This window comes from Miniopterus natalensis, chromosome 17, assembly GCF_054644295.1.
Source record: "Miniopterus natalensis isolate mMinNat1 chromosome 17, mMinNat1.hap1, whole genome shotgun sequence".
NCBI lineage: Eukaryota > Metazoa > Chordata > Mammalia > Chiroptera > Miniopteridae > Miniopterus > Miniopterus natalensis.
The window spans coordinates 7188703-7210067 of NC_142097.1; the positions used below are offsets into that span (position 1 = coordinate 7188703).

The following is a 21365-nucleotide window of genomic DNA, read 5'->3' on the forward strand; positions in this document are numbered from 1 at the left end:
CTGTGCTCATGAAATTTAGTTATTACCTAAATAGGAAAATACACACAAGGTACATTCCTGGAACGGGGAGGTTTCGGAGCCTTTGGTGGAAGAGAATGGAGAAGAAAGACCTGGCAGAGGTGATGGGCACAGGAGGACAGGCCACGCATCCAAGTGGGCTGGGTAAGGCCACCCAACAAGGTAAGGTGGGGAGCGAGTAAGCAGCAGCCACAGCAAAGCCTCCACACAAGGGCAGGGTGAGCCTCCTGGATGCCCCCGGTGACAGGGACCCAAGGGACAGGTAACGACAGAGGATGGCCTTTATGCTGCTCTGATGGAGGTCCAGTTAACCTGAAGGCAGGCTTACGCCCACGGCCTGACAAATGCATGCTCTGGCTCCGCTGGGCTCTGAGCCCGCCTCCCTCTACCCTTGGCCTCGTCTATCCTGCCGCACTCTCCCTGCCTCCTGCCTACTCCTTCACACCGAGGAGGCTTCCACCTCAGGGCCTTCGGGCTGCCTCTGCCTGGGATGCAGGCCTCTGCTCAGCTGCTACCTTATCCAGGAGGCGTTCTCAGACAGCAGTGCTCCCGGCCACGGAGCTCCCTGCCTCCTTGCACTTGTCATCGAGAACTGATTTTGTCTGCTCCCCCAATGGATTATAAGCTCCATAAGAACAGATTCTATTCTGTTTAGTTCTGAATATTGCTTGGCACATGCAAGCCTTATGAAACGTTGTTGAATGAATGTGTGGACCAAAAGTTATAACTATATATATATATATATATATATATATATATATATATATACACACACACACACACACACACACACATATACACACACACACATATATATATACACACACACACATACATATAGACTTATACACACACACACACATATACACATATACAATGAGTTCTATTGATTGAACTGTTTGGTGTTTCAAGGTAAACCACACCTACAAGGAGGAGGGATACGGGTGGAAAACCACTGCAGTTCAGAAACCTTAGTAAGAGTCGCCGTGCTGTTGACAGCTCTGCTCTTTGGGTTGTAGGAGCATGGCAACCAGCCACCTAAACGGCCCTCAATGATCCTTGGCACCTGCTATTCACACCCTTGCGTAGTCTCTTCCCATTCTGAATAGGGCTGACTTTGTAACCAATAGAATATTGTGAAAATGATGTTGTGCAGCCAATAGATTTGGTCATAAAATACATCGTGACTTCTGTCTTTCTCTTCCTTGGGTCACCCTCTCTGAGGAAGCCCAGCCACCATACTGTCAGGACCCTCAAGTCGTCAGAGAGAAAACAGCATAGGGAGAAACTGAGGCCCCTGCCAACAGCTGGTACCACGTGAGAGAGCCACGTGAGAAGCAGGTTCTCCAGCCCCAGCCAAGCCTTGAGATGATGCAGCTCCTGATGACACCTCAACTGCAACCTCATGAGGGACCCCGAGCCAGGAGCACCCAGCTCAGCTGCTCCCGAATTCCTGACCTGCAGGGACTATGGGAGATAATAAATGTTTATTATTATTTTAAAATGCTACCTTTTAGAGTGATTTGTTTCACAAGTGATAGATAATTATCACAAAGTGGATGGCCCGGGGGTCGGCCAGCCAGGTTTGAGCTGATACGGGGACGGCTAAGGGTTGTGTATTTCACTGGTTCACCGTGTAGCCCACTTCCACCTCTGGGGCCAGCTGGTCTCCATGTGATTCTGCAACTCTTATTAGCCACACATGCCACCTGTATCCTCAATAAACTTTATTTAGACACAAACAGACACAACAGAGAATACATACACAGATACAGATTTTTTTTTTTTCTCTATAGGATGAACAAACATCACAGAGGGAATTTAAAAAGTAGGTGCATGGAATGTAAGAAAATATCGCAAAGTTCCTTGTTCACTCACACTTAAAACAGACACATATTTCAGAGGAAGGCAGGGATGCAGCACCCCTGCAACAGAGTTCACAGTTGTTCTATAACAGTACACTGGTGTCAGGAAGGTAATCAAGGAAGTGAGAGGGCCAGTTACTCTTGATGTGACAGAATGCTCACGACACTAGCAGGACTCTGTTTAAACAAAAGACAGAATCGAGGATTCCAGACCCCTGCACGGATGCTCTGCAAGCTCTCAGCTGGGTCATAAAGCAGCTCGGCAGAAATGCTACAGTAGCTGTCATCTTGCGGCTTGAAGGTCTGTGGAGCCGCCACCTTGGCGTCCACACCATAGAGAGTTTGCACAGACACACTGCGGACGCTGGAACTCGACATGCATGCTGGCTTTTGCAACCCACAGTACACAGCATGACAACAGATTAGAAAACGTGGCTTTTAAAAAAAAAAAAAAAAAAAAAAGGAATAATAGCCAAGAAGACAACGAACGCTTTGGAAGCGCGGCCGCCTCCGTGGGCGGTGTTCCCCACCGCGCCGCCTGCGGTCCCCTCCCACGGGGGCCGGCGCCGTGTCCCGCCCCGCCGCACGGGCGGAGCAGGGTGGATGTCTCTTGGAAGTCTATTATTGCCCTCTAAAGTCACCCCCGTGACCTCCGGGGCGCTCCTGTCAGAGCCACGCATGTCACCAGAACCGGCGGCGACGGAACCACCCCACTCACTCCTCTGGCCTCCACACCATCTTCGGGTTTCACATCGGGGGTCCCTAGGCAACCTCTGTATTTTAGTAAAAAACGGTTTCCACTGTACCCTTCGAGTGTCCTCTTCCTAACGTGACAAATCCGGACGAGATGAAGTTATGGAGATCAGCTCCTCCACTTCGGTGAGCATCTTTCCCATAATGTCCTGCAAGAAGACGGGCAGAATTACCTGCGCATCCACGACAACCCGGGCGCGCGCTGTGGCTCCGGCTCCCCGGCCGCGGGGTGGCCCGAGCGCCCAACTCAGGCAGAAAGAGAAGCAGTCAATAAAAAAATATATATATAATTTTATAAATTTATATATAAATATACGATATATATTTTATAAAAATATATATTTCATCATATAAATATTTATATAGTAATATATAGCATACAAATATAAATATATTTAGATATAGTATATATTACTGGGCAACAAAGTGTGCATATGCGTGTGTGTATATTACACACACACACATATATATACACACACACACACATATAAACGGTTCAACAAAGAAGAAAGCTCTGGGAAGGTTACATTGAGAGCTGAAAGCAGGGGGGTGGAAAGGGAGACACGCGGCTTGATTTTGGCCACACGTCTCCCTTTCTGTGCGAGCACATCAGAACAGCAGGCTGTTTGTCCTACCACCCTCTTCGTTGCCTCAGCCTCCTTCCTTCTCTTTCCTGCCTTATTCATTTGCTTTCCTTCTAGCCAAAACACAGGGGCGTGGGACTGGGGGGCTGCTCTGCGTATGCGCATGCCTCTGAATCATGCCACCTCCTGCGGAATAACAGAGCCTCGTGGCTTAGGAGACACCCGACATCAGCTGAAGCTGGCGAGTAGAACTATGATCATAACATAAACCACTGGGGAAAGGTTTCTGTGCTTTCCTGTCCAAAATTTCTGCAATAAGATCTTGTCCCCAGGCAGCCTAGTGCATCCATCTATGCCCGCCTGTGGGGTGGGGTGAGGAAAAGACTGAGGGCGGGTTAGAATCCTGCAAGAAGAAATTCAAAGAGAAGAGAGTCCATGTTCTGCTTCTGACATTTGCAATATGCTTGAAATACAGACACTGTAAAGAAAGAAAGAATGCCCTGAACGCCATCCTGAGGTCTGTACGTGAGGAAATGGAGAAGAGCCCTATTTTTGACATGTTTCCCCAAGAGCGTATTAAAAGCTGTACTTATAATTCTAACAATGTGAAGGACTACCTAAGATGTAATGTTAAGCCAAAAGGTGGACAGAAAATGCTATATTAAATATAATCACAATGCTGTAAAAAAATTCACACCAGTGCATTAAAAAAAAAAGATTAAACGAAAACACACCTGACAGTGACGACTGTCTTTGGATAGCTGGAACATAACTTCTATCCTTTCAACTTTTCTATATTTCCCATCTTTTTCTATAAGGAGTATGAAATTTCTATAGTATAAATAGGTAAAATAAATTTCTAATGGGAAAATGGGTGGTAAGTATAAAGGCAACCTAAGCCATGTTTTTTCTCAGTGGGGCACCCTGTGCATTAGAAGATCTCAGACCTGGGTGCAGGTCAGAATCATCTGGAAGGTTTTAAAAGCACAGCCATTTAGACACTACTCCAGGGGTTGTGATTCAGTTGGCTGGGCAGGGCTCAGGAAAGCATATTTTTGAGGAGCTCTCAGGTGGTTCTAATGTGTCAGGGGGAAGGAGAACCACTGCTCTAGAGTAAGTGGAGAAACAGCCTAAATACAGTTATTCACGTGGGTTCAATGACCATTTGCTGGGACCCTCGTGGGTGCCCGGAACCACCCACTGTGTAAGTCCCAAGCTCCAAAATGCTGCACCCACTATATAAGTCCCGAGCTCCATAATGCTCCACCCTCCTTCCTTCTCCCAGGTCAGTGGTTCTCAAACCTAGTGTGCAAAAGAAAAACCAGGAGGGCGTGTTCAAACAGACTGCTGGCCCTGCTGCCAGAGTTTCGGATTCAGTACACCTGGGGTGGGGCTCATGATTTTGCATTTCCATCAAGTCACCTGCTGATGCTGATGCTGTTGGGCCCAGGAACCAACTCTGCGAACCACTGTCCCAGCACATCAGAAGCATAAGAAAATGTTACCACTGTTTCCCTCAGACCCTCCACTCTGGAACATATACCTCACTCCTACGGGGAACACAGCTTTCCACAAGGAACTCTCTTGCTATAAAATACTTGGTTACAACCCAAAGTTTTATAGAATAGAATGATTGGAGCTGAACTAAGAGGCTTCTGCCCATATCCCAAGCCATACCACAGCCCCAGAAACCAAACTCTAGTACTTGGAGAAATTTGTCTTCATCAGGGGAGAAAGGAGGGACAGGCAGGGCTGTGGGGAGGGGTGCACTACAAGTGCCAGGGAGAGGGAGGCCGTGGCCACTTTCTCCCCACCCCATCTCCAGGCAGCAGCCAAGTAAGAAAAGGTAGTAACAAATCAGAACCCTCATAAATTTGGATCTCATTAATTCAGAACCTCTGATACATCCTGCAGAATCTGGGCTGGTTTATTTTTGTGCTTCTTATAAATAAAAAATTTTATAAACAAGTCAATACTGAGGAAGCTGGAACACAAAACAGTGCCTGTGCTACTTACAATTATCCTTACCTGTCAGCTGGAACAAGGTCCCCTAGGATGAAGCACTGCCCTAGTGCTTTGGGGCTAAGCTGTTTGAAAGGAAACTGAAATTTCCTAATCACCTACTATATGCCAGGTAGAGGGACAGAGCTTCTGAAAACACAGCTTAATTTTTGCATAATAATTATGAACACTTTGTAGCATGATACAATTTACAAAGATCTTTCATATGTACTATTTATTTAAAATCTGAATCACTACTGCATGGTGAGTTGTCTATTGTGACTTATTTTCCCATTTTATTGATAGAAAAACTGAGGTTGGAGTACACAATCTTTCTACAACTCTCACCCTAGCAACCTCACCCGGCACCACCCAAGTGCCATGGTGACTCCTCTCTGAGACGTCAGCCAGGACCCAGGGGGCACTCCGAGCCTCAAGTTCACCTGGTGTTGAACAAGTTCTTTGAAGCTGGAGCTCAGAAGTGTTGAGCTTCAAGGACTGAGGTTTTGAATTGGGAAAAGAGAGGGTGTGCTGAGGGGCCAGGACCAAGAGCATTGGACAGGAATAAAGAATTGATGGTCAAATCAGTTTGGAAAACATTGAGTTAAATGAAATGGCAAGTAAACACGAAAACCAAGTCTAGGGGTTGTCAGTGAGCACCCAACTCTCCAGGGTCATCTCTTGGGACACTTTATACTCTTCAGAGTCATCTCTTGGGACACTTTTGAGGAAGGCACAGTGGCAGTTTCTGCTTTTGCTCAAGCCATGCTCCTTGAACTTGAACCCATCAGACCCACCTGGGCTGCACACAGATTGTCAGGTCCCAGCCCTGGGAGTGCTCATTTAGTAGGTCCGAGGTGAGGCCTGATCATGTGCATTTCTAGCAAGTTCTCAGGTGATGCAGGTAACTCAGGACCAGAGACCACACTTTATGAATATTGTGTTAGAGAGAACCAGCGACAGGTCGCTCCTCCACTGGATACAGGAGGTCAGGGTCTAGGATGATTTCCGTCTCTGTGCCCCTCCAAGGAACAGCTGGTTTAGCCTGAACAAGGGCAGTGTGAAGAGAAGCTCAGTGGGTAACAGCGGAGCCCTACACAGGTGGACGGTAGGAAGACGGGGGCCAAGGCCTCTCCTTTGCCCTGGCGATGCGGAGTTCATCAGCTGATGATAGGAATGTTATAAAAAGATACCACAGAATTCTTTAGCCATAACACAAAGTCCCATGCCATTCTCTGTCAGGGAGCTACTACCCCAAGCGTATGCTCTCTGCCGACCCTGAGGCAGGGAGCCAGAGGAGCGCAAACATTGCCCAAATTACAATTCCAGAAAAATAGCCATGTATCCAGCAGAGCTCCAGGAAGAAATAAGCAAGGGCTCTGTGGGCACCCCTGGGACAGAGCAAGGGCATGCCATTGTCACAACACAGGCAAACACACGGCCCCAGACGGGAACAAGGGGGGCCCCTCAGGCTGCAGATCATGCCCCCTACCACTTGAACTGAACTGTGCTAAGAGGGATGACTTCCCAGCCTCCAGGTCTGCTGCTTCCCCTCACCATCACCATCACCATCACCATCACCATCACCATCACCATCACCATCACCCTCACCATCACCTGGAAGTCACAGCTCAACTGTCCCCAGGCAGGAGGCAGGAGAGAGCTAAGGCGAAGCCTGAGGCTGGGTTCTGGCAGCTCTGCAATGCTGGGGGCTCCATTAGGAAGGAGCCCTGAGTAAAAAGAGGGAACATTTCTGTGTAAAAGAAGTTTGTTGCAAGAAACAGGAGGGAAAAAATGAAGCAATATCTGAATGGTGATCTCAATAAGATTTAAGAGAATTCTGCATCTGTGAAGATAGGTCAATAGCCAGAGGAGAGAAACAGACTGATCAGGACAGTTTACCTGAGCCGCATATGGACAAGAGAGTGGATACCCAAGGAAACTGGTGAAGAAAACTCCGGTGAGAGAGATGTATGGGGTACTCAGCGAGACAGAGAGACAGAAACAATGGGAGAAAAGAAGAGGCAGGGCCACGATGGAAGCTACTATTTCAAACAGTGCTCTTCGCAGAGAGACAGATGGATAATTCAGAAGGAATCATTAAAACTTATGTTTTTCTGATGGAAGACTTTAGTCTTTAGATACAAAAGTGATCAAGCATCAGCCCCAGCTGGTTTGGCTGGCTCAGGGGTGAGAGCATCGGCCCTCGGACTGAAGGGTCTGGGGTTGGATTCCGGTCAAGTTGCAGGCTCGATCCCGGCCCCAGTTAGGGTGCATGTGGGAGGCAACCAATCCCTGTGTCTCTCTCACATTGATGTTTCTCTCTCTCTCTGAAAAGCAACGGAAAATATATCCTCAGGTGAAGATTAAAGAAAAAAGATTAAGCATCAGACTATATATTAGAAAGAACAGTATCTAAATATACTCCAGTGAAATGCCATTTAAAAAATAAAAGGGAAAAGCCACCTTCATAAAACACTGAACCTATAGAAAGTGAAGCAACCCATTAAGGGTTTTGAACATTTTATTTCTGTAGAGGCAGGACGGTGTGCTGGTCACAGAACACGCACTGGAACCCGGCCGACGAGAGTCAAACCTCTTCGTGCATGTGTTTCTTCAAACGCAAAAGGGAAACAATAACAGAACCCATTTCATAGGTTGTTGAGAAGATTAAATGAGTTAATATGTAAGGCGTTTAGAACAATACTGCTAAGTGCTACTTAAGGGTTTGCTAATATTTTTGAGTAGAGATTTTTGTATTATAAACTAATTAAAATAATGAAAAGAAGGAACAACAGAAAAATTTTCTTCAGAAAAAAACACAGACTCACCTGGCAGTTGTGACTCAGGCTGAGCATCGCACCAAGGGGTTACCGGTTCAATTCCCGGTCGGGGGACATGCCCGGGTTGCGGGCTTGATCCCCAGTGGGGGCATGCAGGAGGCAGCCGACTGGTGTTTCTCTCTCACTGATGTTTCTATCTCTGTTCCCCTCTCCCTTCCTCTCTCTAAAATCAATAAAAAAACCCCAACACATTTAAAAAAACAAACAAAACCCCAGACTTTTCAAACTTAATAGAGGTAGAACAATTTGGAAAAATACACACATGCACACACACACAAATACAGAAAAATACAAAAATAATTCAAGGAGAACTATAGACCTAAACATGAAAAATAAAACTTTAACCCTGTTAGAAAAGACTATTGAAGAATATGTTAATGATCTCAAAGCTGGGAAGGGTTTTGTTTTTAAATATGTCTTTATTGATTTCAGAGAGAGGAAGGGAAAGGGGGAAAGAGAGATAGAAACATCAGTGATGAAGAGAGTCATTGGTCGGCTGCCTCCTGCACGCCCTATACTGGGGATTGAGCCTGACATCCAAGCATTGACCAGGAACTGAACCACAATCTCCTGGATCCTAGGTCGATGCTCAACCACTGAGCTACACCAGCTGGGCTGGGAAGGATTTTTAAACAAGAGTCAAAGGGCACAGACTGAAGAGGAAACAACTGAAAAATTTTAAACTGTGATACATAAAACGCAATCATAAAACTACAAGTCAAGCGCTAGAAACATACATGTTCATTAATATCCAGAACACATAAATAACTTCAAGTTAATAAGAAAGTAAGACAACCCAACAGAGAAAACAGGCAGAAGAGATAACAGACAAGTCACAGAAGAACAAACTCGAAGGGCCCACACACACAGTGGTGTTCAGTCTCACAAGTAATCAGAGAAAGCCAAATTAAAACCGTAATGAGATAGCACTTCAGACCCAGGAGACTGCAAAAGTGAAGACGCCTGAGACTACCGCCAGGGACAAGCAGGCACAAGAACTCCTGAGCGCTTCTGGGGGGGTGTGAACTGGTCCAAGGGCTTCGGAAAGAACCTTGCAACGGCTAATACAGGTGAGAAGGCTGTATCATGAAACCGGCCACTCCACCTTTAGGTATGTGTCCTAGACAGGTCCTCAATAAGTGCAAGTAAAATATGCAAGGACATGCTGATATGCAATGCTGTTTGTGATAAAGACAAACTGGGGGAAAGCCCTCTATTCCTACCTAGAGGACAGTGATAAACAGTGGTCTACTCAGGAAGCGTAACCCACACAGCCACTCAAATGAAATGAGCCGGCGCTCTCAGTAGCAAAGGGTGATCTGCAGTGAGTGTGGAGTCCACTCACCAAGCTGAAGGAAAACAGGATGGTATCACCTAGAGAGTTTTACAACAGGCAATACAGCAGTCTACTGTTTAAGGATATGCGCATATGTACTGTTATACAAGGACAGGGAAATGATTAACACTGTTTTCAGGAAAACAGACACTTCTGGAGGTCGAGGGGAATGTAATTGAGGAAGGGTACAGGAGGTGCTTCTGTGTTTTATTTCCTATGCTAGATAATTGGGGAGCTGTTTGACTGTTAAATGATTCTTTTTTGTTTAATAACAGAGAGGTAGGGAGACAGATGAGAGGTAGAAAGATAGGTAAATAAACAATGGGTGCATACACAGATATGTGCTGGATGGATAAATAGATAAATGGGTAATAGATTGACAGGTCACTAGTTAGTTAGCTAGTTAGTTTTTGGTTGAGTAACTGTTACCTAGGATCTTATCCACTGCCAAATTATCCTTCAACAATAAAGGAAACAGAGTCTCCAGTTTTTAAGAACTGAGACTAAATAATCTGCACATCCTCACTGAGGGAAAGAAAAAGCTACCCGATGATATTTGCCAAATAAGCAGTAAAACTGTAGAATTTCTAAAGTCATAGATGCATTTATTTATAATCTTCAAGAGGTACACAAACCCCATAATTCATTAAGAAAAGATTGGTACATTAGATTCCACATTTTTAACTTTGAGCAAATTGTCTTTATTGGCAGAAATAAAGTTAAGTGATACTGGAGCTGCTCTGGAAAATCTGGTATGCAAATAGGGCAATAAAAGTGCACTACTGTGATGAAATAAAACCAAAAGTAGCTTCTGTGATAGGGGGAACAACTCTCTATCTTTCGAGCCTGTTTGAAATGCAAAGTATGAGCCCAGAACAGACACGGAGCCCAGTCTCTGGACAGCTGACAGGGAGCTCGGATGGAGCTCAGATGGCTTGGCAGCCTGCTAAGCAGTCACCTCACTGCTGAACTTCTCTATGGAAAAATATACCACAAACAAAAATCAATACAGGTGAGAAAGGGGTTTTCCCTCTGTTTACTGCTCAATCATATCAGTAATAATAATTATCATCATCATCATCATCTAGAAGAATCCACAAGGAATATAACTAATTATCTCTCCCCCCCAAAAATGAAAAAATATTAAAGGTCAATGGAGATATAAAAATGATTAACCTTCATTCATAATTAAGGAAATGCAAATCAAAATATGAAGTACCTTTCTAAAAAACTAATGGGCTAACCTTACCATGTGGTGTCCCCAATGCCAGGGAACTGGAATGCCAGGGGAAGGGGCTCTTTCACTGCTGCCGATGGGAGTGTAAATTAGGGGTGGCTACTTGAAGGACAGGCTTTTCACTTGGTATCTCACAGCTAGGAGTTTACCCTACACATACGCCCTCCAGTTTTTCCATACTATTTGAACCAGGCTGGACAGTGACACGTTGATTGCAATAGTTCCTGTCACTGGTGGGGGGTTGGGGGGGTGGAGAAACTGGAATCCATGTGATGGAATATTATGTGGCTGTTAAAAAGAATGACGCAGACCTCTATGTGAGGATGGGGGAAAATCTCCAAGCTATAGAAAGCTAAAAAAAAAAAAAAAAAGCAAGGAATGGGGTAATGTTTCAGTCTGATCCCTTTCATATAAATAAGAATGAAAATAATATGCACAAAAATATATAGAAACCCCTGGTAGGTAGGATGGTTCATATAAACAATATTTGTTTCTGGAAATAATCATGCAAACAAACTACTAAAACTTCCTTTCCTTTGGGGAAAGGGTCTGGAATGAAGGATGAGAGGTATTCACCTCTGAGTTTTATTACTTTCTTTACTGTCTGACTTTTCTAAACATGTATATGGGTTATTTTAATTTTTGTACTATTTACAGAGTTTATCTGGAATTAAGGAATGGGATCTTGGACCATTCTTTGATTTCCTCTTTGTACTTATTTTTATGAAAAAACTGTAATAAATGTCATTTTATAAAAAGAAGTACAAAGGCTGGGGAGTGAGAAGGGTCACTTTTCCTTGTGTAAATGACAAGGCATTTATCAAGCACAGATACTAATACCCACCTGGCAGGAGGGTGGTAAGGATTAAATAAGATCCTGTTATAAATCTTTTCATCTACTACTCTGCACCGATAAGCCTCAATACATGAAGCTGCTACTCACACCAAGACTATAGTCTTTCCCCTTTCCCAGGCGGGAACTCCCTGGGGTCCTCTTACTCTGCATGTGCCCCAAGCTGCCCTCGGGCCAGAAGGAGCCCAGAGCAGAAGGAGCTGGAGAGAGCTCAGGCTTTGCTATGTGGCCTGATGTCTCTTCCCCCAGGAAACCCCAAGGGTCCTCCAGCTCCCCAGAGCCCACACCAGGTCTCCACAATGGGCAGAAGGGGAGCCAGGAGGCCTGTGTTCCTCTACGCTGTCACTTCTTTCTGAGCGAGAAAGACAGCTCTGAGCTCCCTCCACCAAGGTAAACTGGGAGCAGGCCAGGTCTGATTGCAGGTTGCACTGACAGCGACTATTTACTAGTTTAAAAATCTCTGGAGAGCAGCTCCTGGGAACGCTTCATTTATGTCACAGTGCTAGTGCTTGTCACACAGGCCCATCAGGGCTATTTCCTCCAGAGTCTACGGAGTTAGCAGAGCTGCTGGCAAATACTTCGGGGAACCTCACCCATCTGCCCACCGACATCATCCCTCTGCTGACTCTGCAGCCAGGACCTGGAGATTGTCACCAGGTGGGCTGCACACCTGGCGAAGGCCATGCATCCATAGCTGTGAGGGCTCAGGGTAAACAATCCCATTTTGCCGGAATGTTCTGGGAACCACCTTGCCCAACACTCGCATTTGACAGAGGAGGAAACGGAAACCCAGAGGGTGAGTAGAGGTTTTCTCAAAGACACACAGATAGTTCTGGACACCACACCCCAACTCATGACTTTCAAAATGATGCTTTTAGCCCTAGGCGGTGTGGCTTAGTTGGCTGAGCATCGGCCAATGCACCGAAAGGTCGTTATTTCAATTCCCAGTCAGGGCACAGGCTTGGGTTGCGGGCTCCATCCCTGGTAGGGGGCGTGCAGGAGGCAGCCGATAGTTGTTTCTCTCTCTCCCCTCCTTCCTCTCTCTAAAGTCAATAAAAACATACTTTTAAAAGACGGTGCTTTCATCTTATCATTCTGCTCTAGGGAAGCAGAAGCTCTTGTCAGATGCAGAAGGATTAGGCTCACAGGCCAGGCCGGTGGAGGGCAGAGCCTGGAAGACAGTTTCATAACCACTGCACTGGGGCAAATCCCCAGAAGGTCATTCATATACCAGCTCCTTTCAATCCAAATTAATGCCCCCCCTGAACCATCAGCTTTGTTGGTTTCAATTCAAGAAAGCTGGTACTTTGTGTTTGAAACCAAACCAAACAAATAAAAACCTCTGTACTCTACGGAGGTCTCCAGCTGTAGCCAAGGACAAACTCTAGGTCAACCTCATTCACTGGAACAGGGCAGCTCTGCTGTGGTCTCTTGTATATTATATAGGCTTTGGGGTAAGCTTTTTTTTTTTTTTAAAGAAAGCATTACATGGCTCAAAAATAAAAGTATGAAGACCACAGCTCTAGTGTGTCCTAATTATTAACCAAGGGGATGAGAGAGGGCTGCTTGGTGGTGACATTAACCTGCAGAGATTTTATGAAGACTAAACCCGCCCCGTCCCCCACCACTGAGAGGGAATCGGAGAACGTTACAACTGAGGGAGTGCCCAAGCTCACCTTTTCCAGCCTTAATATTTACAGATGAGGAAACTGGGGCTGCGGAGAGAAAACGTAGTGCAAGGTCACGACTGCTGGCCGTGACTAACCCTTCCCAGGTGGGACCGAGCTCTCCCCACGCAGCCCACAGCCTCCTGCGCTGGGGCGAACGGTGTGGAGGTCGATTTCTATTCCAGGGGACCCCAGCGCACCATTTATTTTTTCCTCGGGTGTACTGGCTGCAGTTCCCTTGGAAAGCTGCCCAAAGTCTAACCAAATTCCCGTCTCTGGCTGTGATCGCCATTTCAGTTCCATCTCATCCTTGACAGCAGGACCCTGGCTGAGAAGAGTCCTGAAGATCAGGCCTGGGTAGGCGAGGCAAAAGCTGCAGGGGCTCTGTGCAGGGAGGGGAGACGCCTTCCTTGCCCCAAACATCCTAGGAGATTCGGGCAGATCTCAGAGGTCAGTGCAAAAACCTGAGAATCGGTCAAATCCCCTCTTAGCGCCGGGCAGACACAGCGGGCAGCCCGTGGGGCGCCTGAGACCTGCTCTCCTCTGTTTCCTTCCTCTCCTCACACTCTGCAAACACAGGGCTGCCTGTGAGCGCAGCTGAATTAGGGGGAGCAATGGAGTGACGCCGAAACACTCTGGCATCTTAAGCAATTTTGTCACGTCCCTTTACCCGGAGACGCTGGCAACGAATGCCTTATTATCTAGAGGAAAATATTTGAAAAAATGTTAATATCATCTCCACTTTGCAGGTGAGTAGATAGTGTCAGAGAGGTTAAATAGTTACACAAAGTCACAGAGTTGCCAACCTGTGATTTAGGACAGGACCTAAATCCCACTATGTATACTGGGGGGTCCCTTGCATTCCACCTTGCTTCTTGCAAAGCCAAGCTTCTAGCAGCTGCTCAAGGGACCCCACCTCTTCCAAAGCACCTGGGAGGGACCCTTCCGACTGAGACAGTGCAGTGTAAGAAATTAGAGAGACGATTTTTAGGGGCTATAATTTTTCAGACTTTGTCTCCCAAAGGGAGGGCAATTTAATTTGTGGACTATTATATACCAGTGAGAAAAGGTTCATAATGAAATGCGGGACTCTTTACGTCGATTTGGATTAAGTACTTGTTGTCATAGTGATTAGGGCAGCTTGGAAAATCTGAAGTGAAAACACAAAACAAGACGAGTGAAATCAGGCCCAGGGCGCAGCGTAGCCCAGAGCTCACTGCGTTAATGTCCCCTGTGACTCTGTCCAGATGTTTCCTTCCGGGAGCAAAGCAAGGTTGCCCACTCTGGGTCCCAGGCAAAGACACAAGGGAGCCTTGATCGAAGTGGGCAGGGCAGGGAGAAGGGGGTGGGGACCTCGCTGGGAGCATGCTAGGCTCATGGGCTCTGATTGGCCTCCCGTCTCCTTTCATCCCAGGTTGGGGGTGAACGAGGGGCAGCTGCACTGGTGCTAAGAGAACAGAAAGCTGCAGGGGAACATATACGGGAAATTACCCACATGAACTTCCCCCGACATTGTCCCCCCTTGGGGTGAGCTCTTGCAGTTTCCTCCACCCTGAAATCCACCACTCCCGGGGCGGGGGCAGGGGCATGGATGCCTCAGAGGCGAGGTGCTGAACAGCCTCCGTTTTCCCATTTTCCTCTGTTTGGCACGGTGAATTTATTAGTGCACACCCATGACCCAGGCTCTTGGTCCACCCACAAGGCAAGCCCATCGTGCTTCTCCACCACCCCTCTCTTGCTGGGGCGCATCCCTGTCAGCAGCAAGTCCAAGGCCTCTCCCTTCCCTCTGCTCTCAGACACTTGGTCTTCTTTACTCAGTGGGTGGCAGGCAGAGCATGACCCTCCTCGAGACCACCTGGCTAACCCCATCCCTGCAGGCCCTGTTCCTCCTATGTGTGTACCCAAGGCTGGCAACGGGGGTGGCAGGGCCTTCATCTGACCTCTGTGAATGGCATCACAGTGAGTCTGGCCAGGGAGAGGCACCAACAGGGGAGAGGGCAGGAGGAGACTGAGACTGTACCCAGGCCCGTCCACGGATGGGCTGCAGAAGCTCCTCTCTGCACTGCGTTCCCTTCTTGTTCCCATCCCTGCTCCCGTCCCTGCCCCTCCAGCCCTGGAGCAGAATGGCACGCCACCGTCACTAGTCTGAGAAACTACACCATCCCCATGGTTTCTGTAAACCTACCTACTTCTTTTTCATGATGGTTTTGTCAAACTCTTCTCAAATTGCCCCTTTAGGAGGACCATCTGTTTCCAGCGCAGACTCTGATAAATCACCCGTCTCCATCCTGAGCCTTCCTCCCCCCCCTCATCCAGGGGAGATGCCATGGTCCATCCTTGTAACTGCCCCTGGCCTCCGTCTCACTTCCCTGCACTCACCCAACAGAACCACCAGTGACAAGAGCCAACGAGCTGCCATCTCATAGCTGTGGGACTTTAGGTAAACGATGTGACCTCTCTGAACCCTAAATTCTTCTACTAAAAATGAAACTAATAGTAGTACTTAATGAAGGTTTTGTGATAATCAAATTAATAAATGGAAAGTGTTTAAGATCTTGAGTAGATACATTAAATAATAAATGGTAGCTGTTGCCATTCAAGGCCTGAGCAAGTGAGCCTGGCCGGGCAAAATCAGGCACAATTTCACAGTATGTGGGCAAAGGGTCTACACTCTAGAGCCGCACCAAGCATTTGGCTCAATCTCACCTCTGTTTCTTATTAGCTGTGCGATTTAGGACAAATTACTTAACCTCCCACTTCGCTCGTCTAAAAATGGGGACTACAGTATCACCTATCTCATAGGGAGACTGAAAGACATAAGTAACTTCCTTCACATCACACTTTGTTCTCAGTTCTCTCCCATCCGACTTGTACATTCATCTCTCCACAAACCCATTCTCGCCAGCATCAACCATTGTCACAGTGGATAAAGGCCCATCCTAATTCAGCATGACCTCATCTTAACTTGACTGCATCTGAAAAAGTCCTATTTCCAAATGAGGTCCCACTCACAGGTACAGGAATGGGGACTTCAGCCTGTGTTTTTAGGGGATACAATTCAACCTAGAACAATGGTCAGAAGAGAACCTTATTTATACAGCCCCCTGACTGCCTCTCCTCCAGTCCTCCCCAGCGTCACGTACCCGATCCCAGAGTCTTGATTCCTAAGGACTATACACAAAATCTGTCTCTTTTGTGCCCACTCTTCTCCATCTCTCCTGCCACCTCCTCAGCCAAGCCAGCCCCACCTCTCACCTGCAACAGCTGGAGCAGCCTCCCTACTTACCTCTTTACCCACTGCCATCTGTTCTATACATAGTGCAACTAAAAGTAACCTAAAAATAGACATCAGATCATGCTATGCCTCTTCTAAACATCTTTCAAGGCTGCATAATGCACTCAAATTAAAAATGTACAATTATCTGCAAGACACTCCATGCCAATGCCCTGCCGGTCTTCCTCCCTCATCCCACTTTCCTTGGGTTCTTTCTCTTTTTCAGGATGCCCAGCTCGTGCCTGTCCTATAGCTTTTGCACTCTCAGGTCCCTCCACCTGGAATACTCTGTCCTCAGACTTGTGCAAGCCTCAAGGCTCCTTAATCATTTAGGTCTTATTGCAAATGTTAACTCCTAAGAGAGATCTTCGCTGATCACCCCATCTACTGCAGGCTCCCCAGCATTCTCCATCACAGGGTTTTACTTTCATCATGTGATCAATCATTATATAAAACTATCTTAGCCCTGGCCAGTGTGGCTCAATTGGTTGTCCTGGGCACTGAAAGGTCACCTGTTCGATTCCCGGTCAGGGCACATAGCCAGGTTGCGGTGGGTTCCATTCCAGTCGGGATGCATGCGAGAGGCAACCTATAGATGTTTTTCTATCACACAGATGTTTCTCTCTCTCTCTTTTTCCCTTCCTCTCTCTCTAAAATCAATAAAAACCTATTTTGTTTTAAAAAAAACCACCTATATTATTCACCTCCTTGGCTGTTGTTTATTGTATGTACTCCCTCTTCCACCCTCGAGTTTACATGCCACAAGAAGGAAAACCCAGAATCTAGAACAGTGCTGGGCACACAGACTGCGCCCACTGGATAGTTGTTGATGGAGTAAAGAAATTTCTTCTTTTTTATTTCCTAAATGCCAATTTAACAATTCATAAATCCATGCCGATTGCCTTAGAAAACATTAAACCATTAAAACATGTTTATGCTTTGACAATTTCAACCAATAATGTCTTTATATGTTCCCATATAAATTCATGCCAATTGCCTTAGAAAACATTAAACCATTAAAACATGTTTATGTTTTGACAGTTTCATCCAAACCTTAACTGGATAAGGAATCTGTTGACCCAAATGACATCAGTTGCAGTAATAATCATAATCACACTAACAATCGCTATTCTAGTTATTGTTTAATACTGAGGGTTCTATGAGCCAGACCTTCTGCTTTGTAACCACTGTCTCATTTAATCTTCATAAAACCTCTGGCGGTGGGCGAGAGCACCTCTTATTTTGTAGTTGAGGAAACAATCCCAGAGTCTTTAGGTTTAATTATCTTGCTCCTAGTCACGTATCTCATTGGTGGATGGCCCAGGGCTCAAACATAAGTTTATTATGGCTTTAAAATTTTGATGTTTTTTAACCACAATGGGGTAACACTACACACCCACCAGGATGGCTAAAATGAAAAAGACCGGCAATACCAAATGTTGCTGAAAAAACTGGAACTGATCAGAATGCCCATCAAATGGAGATTGAGTAATTATACTGTGGCATATTGATAAAATTCAATCCTGTATAAAGTGTGAACTACCGGCATGTGAAACAACATAATGACTTTCTCAGGTATAATATTAAGTGAAAAGCCAGACGTAACATAGTACACGCCCTACAGTTCCATTTATATGAAGACCAACACCAAGTTCTTTTGAAAGAGACTCCAAAAGAAGAGGCAAAACTATCTGATAATTACAGGAGCAGAACAGTGGTCATCTCCAGGGCTTAAATATATATTGGGAGGGGGTCACAGGGAATCACACAGGGTGCTGGATAAGGGAGGGGGGATGGATGGATCGATGGGTAGAAGATGAGAGATGATAGAGAGATATGTAAAAAAGTCATTGATTTATACACTTAAGATCAGTACACATTCCATATTTTAGGATTTATGTTACACCTCAATTTTTAAAATCCATGCTTTTAACCCTTGAATTAAATTATCCCTGAATTGTACCCCAATTATAACATCAAGAGGAAGGCAACTATCTTAGTTTTCTAGTCCCCTAAATGCCCGTATTTAACTAAGTTTACAATTAAAAAACCCATGAGAGCTGCAAAGGAACTCAGAGGCCCCCCTCATTAGGAGAATGAAGCAGACCTGGAAGGGGGACATGAGTTGTAAACGCGATTTGCTTCTAAAGGGCCGCTTCGCCTAAGGCAGCCGCCTCCTGCCTCCAAGTCCTCTGTGCAACCTGCTCAGAACGAGCGAGCGAGACTCGGGGTGCACCCGGGGGAGCTGGCCGGGTGCTGATGACACTCAGCAGGTGCCCCTCCAGGGAAAAGCGAGCCTATCGCTGGAGGAGGGCGGGACGGGGCGGGAGTCGGGGAGGCTGTGAGCGGCTCCCGGCTCCGGAGCACAGGCTCCGCTCCCCCACGAAGCTGTCGCAGCAGAGCCCCTCGTGCGGGGCGTGTGGCGAACAAGGTTCCAGAAGAAATCGGCACTGCACGCGCCAGGAAGCCAGTGTTCATTTCAGCAGCTGGCCCGGGGACATTTATTCCGCTAATAAACTCAGAGGAACAGTGACAAGGCCCAGGACTCCGTCTAAAGTGGTGATTTAAGTAAAAAGAATTCTTTTCGCTGAAAGGTGAAGTCGGGCTAAACCCAGCAGAAGCGGGATGAAACGTCTGTGTTTAGGGAACCTCTGATCTGCAGGGAAGGACAGCTCTTAGTAAAAGGGTCACCACTTCTCATGGGGCACGTGACTATGTTTTACATAAAATCCAATTTAATGGATCTTGAAAGAACCTCACAAAAGATGTGTTCATTATTTCCATTACCTAAGAAAAATAAAATCTTCCTCATTTTAAATAACTTGTCCCAAGCCTGACAGCTAGTAATGTAAGTAGATAGGAGTTGAGAAAAATGTTGTTTTTACTGTGGTCTTGCCGCACCTCGGGCTGCCATGAGAAATAAAGGCAGTCAGTCTACGGCTAGAAAGTGAAGTTGGTGAAAGCATCTGAGAGGAAGATGGTAGAACTGGGCCTGAGGATCAGGAATTCTAGCCCAGTGATGAGGAGCAGAAGGAATATTGTGTTCCACATTGTGGGTTCATGCAACCGTTGGGCAACTTCCCCCACCTGGTGATCGATCAATCGATTGGGCTTTTATGTCTGTTCTCCACATGAACTGGGAAAGGCCCTCTGCATCCAGCTGGCGTGACCTGATCCTATCTCTGAGGACCCACAGCACTTGCCAAGTCCTTTGCTCCCATTTCTCCTGCGTTATTACCGGTGGTGAGCATGTCTAATACCACTTACTGCCCAGCAAGGGCCAAGGGCCATCTTCATCACCACCCTGCACCTGGCACGTGATGGGTGCTCATTAATTGTTTGTTGAATTAATTAATGAACAAACACCAGTTTTTGTTCACATTTTAATCGTTCGAAAGTCTGAGTCATGGAAACTGATGCTTTCTCTACATTTTGGGAACTGCTGAATGGTTATTAAACTGTCACAAGGACCCATTAGGGGGTGCACAAAATCTCCCACATTGCTTTGCTTCCAAGTAGATGACCCCCCCCTAAATTATCCACACAATCATCACAGCTTGTTAACTCCCTTGAAGTGAAGGTTCAGGACATGGACAACATACAACATTCACTTTTTCATTCACTCAATAGAGTGCTGGGTGAGATTAACTTTGAATGGCCTTTGTTTGGTGGCAAGGTGAATCCAGTTTTTAGGTGTCATCATACCTTAAAACAAAAAAGCCTCTAAATTAAATTAATTTTTATTTAAAGCTAAGTAGAAATAGTGCATACATTAGATATTGTAAAAATCTACATTCTCCTCAAACTAAATTGTGGTTTTAAAACAATTCCAATGAGAACCATGCATGTGTGAACTAAAAAGCTGACAAGCTGAGTCTAAAGTCTACCTGGGGCCAACAGTCGTGGCTCAGAGGTTGAGCATCGACCTATAATCCAGGAGATCCCTGTTCAATTCCCGGTCAGGGCACATGCCTGGGTTGTGGGCTCGGTCCCCATTTGGGGGTGTGCAGGAGGTAGCCGATCAATGACTCTCTCATCGTTGATGATTCCATCTCTCTCTCTCCCTCTCCCTTCCTCTCTCGGAAATAATAAAGATATGTTTTAAATAAATAAATAAAATAAAGTCTACTTGGGAAAAATTGATGTAAGAGAAGAGCAAAAACATTTTGGAAAAAATGTAATAAAAGAGAACTTATACCAGATATTACATTATATAAAGCTACAATCATTAAAACAGTATGGTACCAACCTACGACTAAATAAATGAAACAAAATGGAAAACCCAGAAGATCCTAGTAAAGTTAAGAAATGAGGTTATGAGAAACACCGTATCCAATGATTTGGAGAAAAGAAAGAGAAAAAAAGGTACTGGTTATCTATTTGGGAAAAATAAAAGTGAGTCTACAGTTTCTCCTCATGCAGACACAGTAAGGTGCGGTGCAGCCCACGCGCCCTATTGAAAGCCCTACACTAACCTCCTGATACGGGGGTGGGTCTGGAAAGCCTGGTTTTTTGTATCACATGGCCCTCTCCGACTTCCTGGCTAGAGGTGATTGGCCAGAAATTTTTTAAAAAGTCAGTTTTTGCTCTCAAGAACATAAGCTAAGAGTTTCAAGTCCTCCAGTCAAAGTATTTGGACATGTAAAGTCGTAGAGTTGGAGCTGGAGTCCCTGTCAAGGCACCTCAAAGCCACACACTTTGTCGGTAACTCTGCACTCTCAAAGCATGTGTGAGCAGAAAGGCCTGGTCCAGACGGGTCAACTGTGACCGGGAGAGGAGGCGCCAAAGAGAGACTCTGCCCAGCTCCTGGGAGGCTCCCGTTTGGGCAGCCCGGAGATGCCCCGGCATCGTTAAATAAGCTTCCTGTCACTTGAGGTGTTCTGAGTGGGTCTGTGTTTCCTACAAACAAATATATGAATGCACACAATTCATCA

General features: G+C 46.0%; 1 protein-coding gene across 3 annotated transcripts in view; it reads right to left on the reverse strand.

Moving 5' to 3' along the window:
• SHISA6 (shisa family member 6) overlaps positions 1–21365 on the reverse strand; it is a 268428-nt gene that overhangs the window by 137515 nt on the left and 109548 nt on the right. For 2 of the 3 annotated variants that reach the window (XM_087826510.1, XM_016222413.2), the window contains exon 3: positions 2690–2785. The exons of the other annotated variant lie outside the window; for it this stretch is intronic. In XM_087826510.1, the coding sequence (XP_087682636.1) occupies positions 2690–2785 (96 nt within the window). The remainder of the gene's footprint in view (positions 1–2689; positions 2786–21365) is intronic. 3 annotated transcript variants of the gene reach the window in all.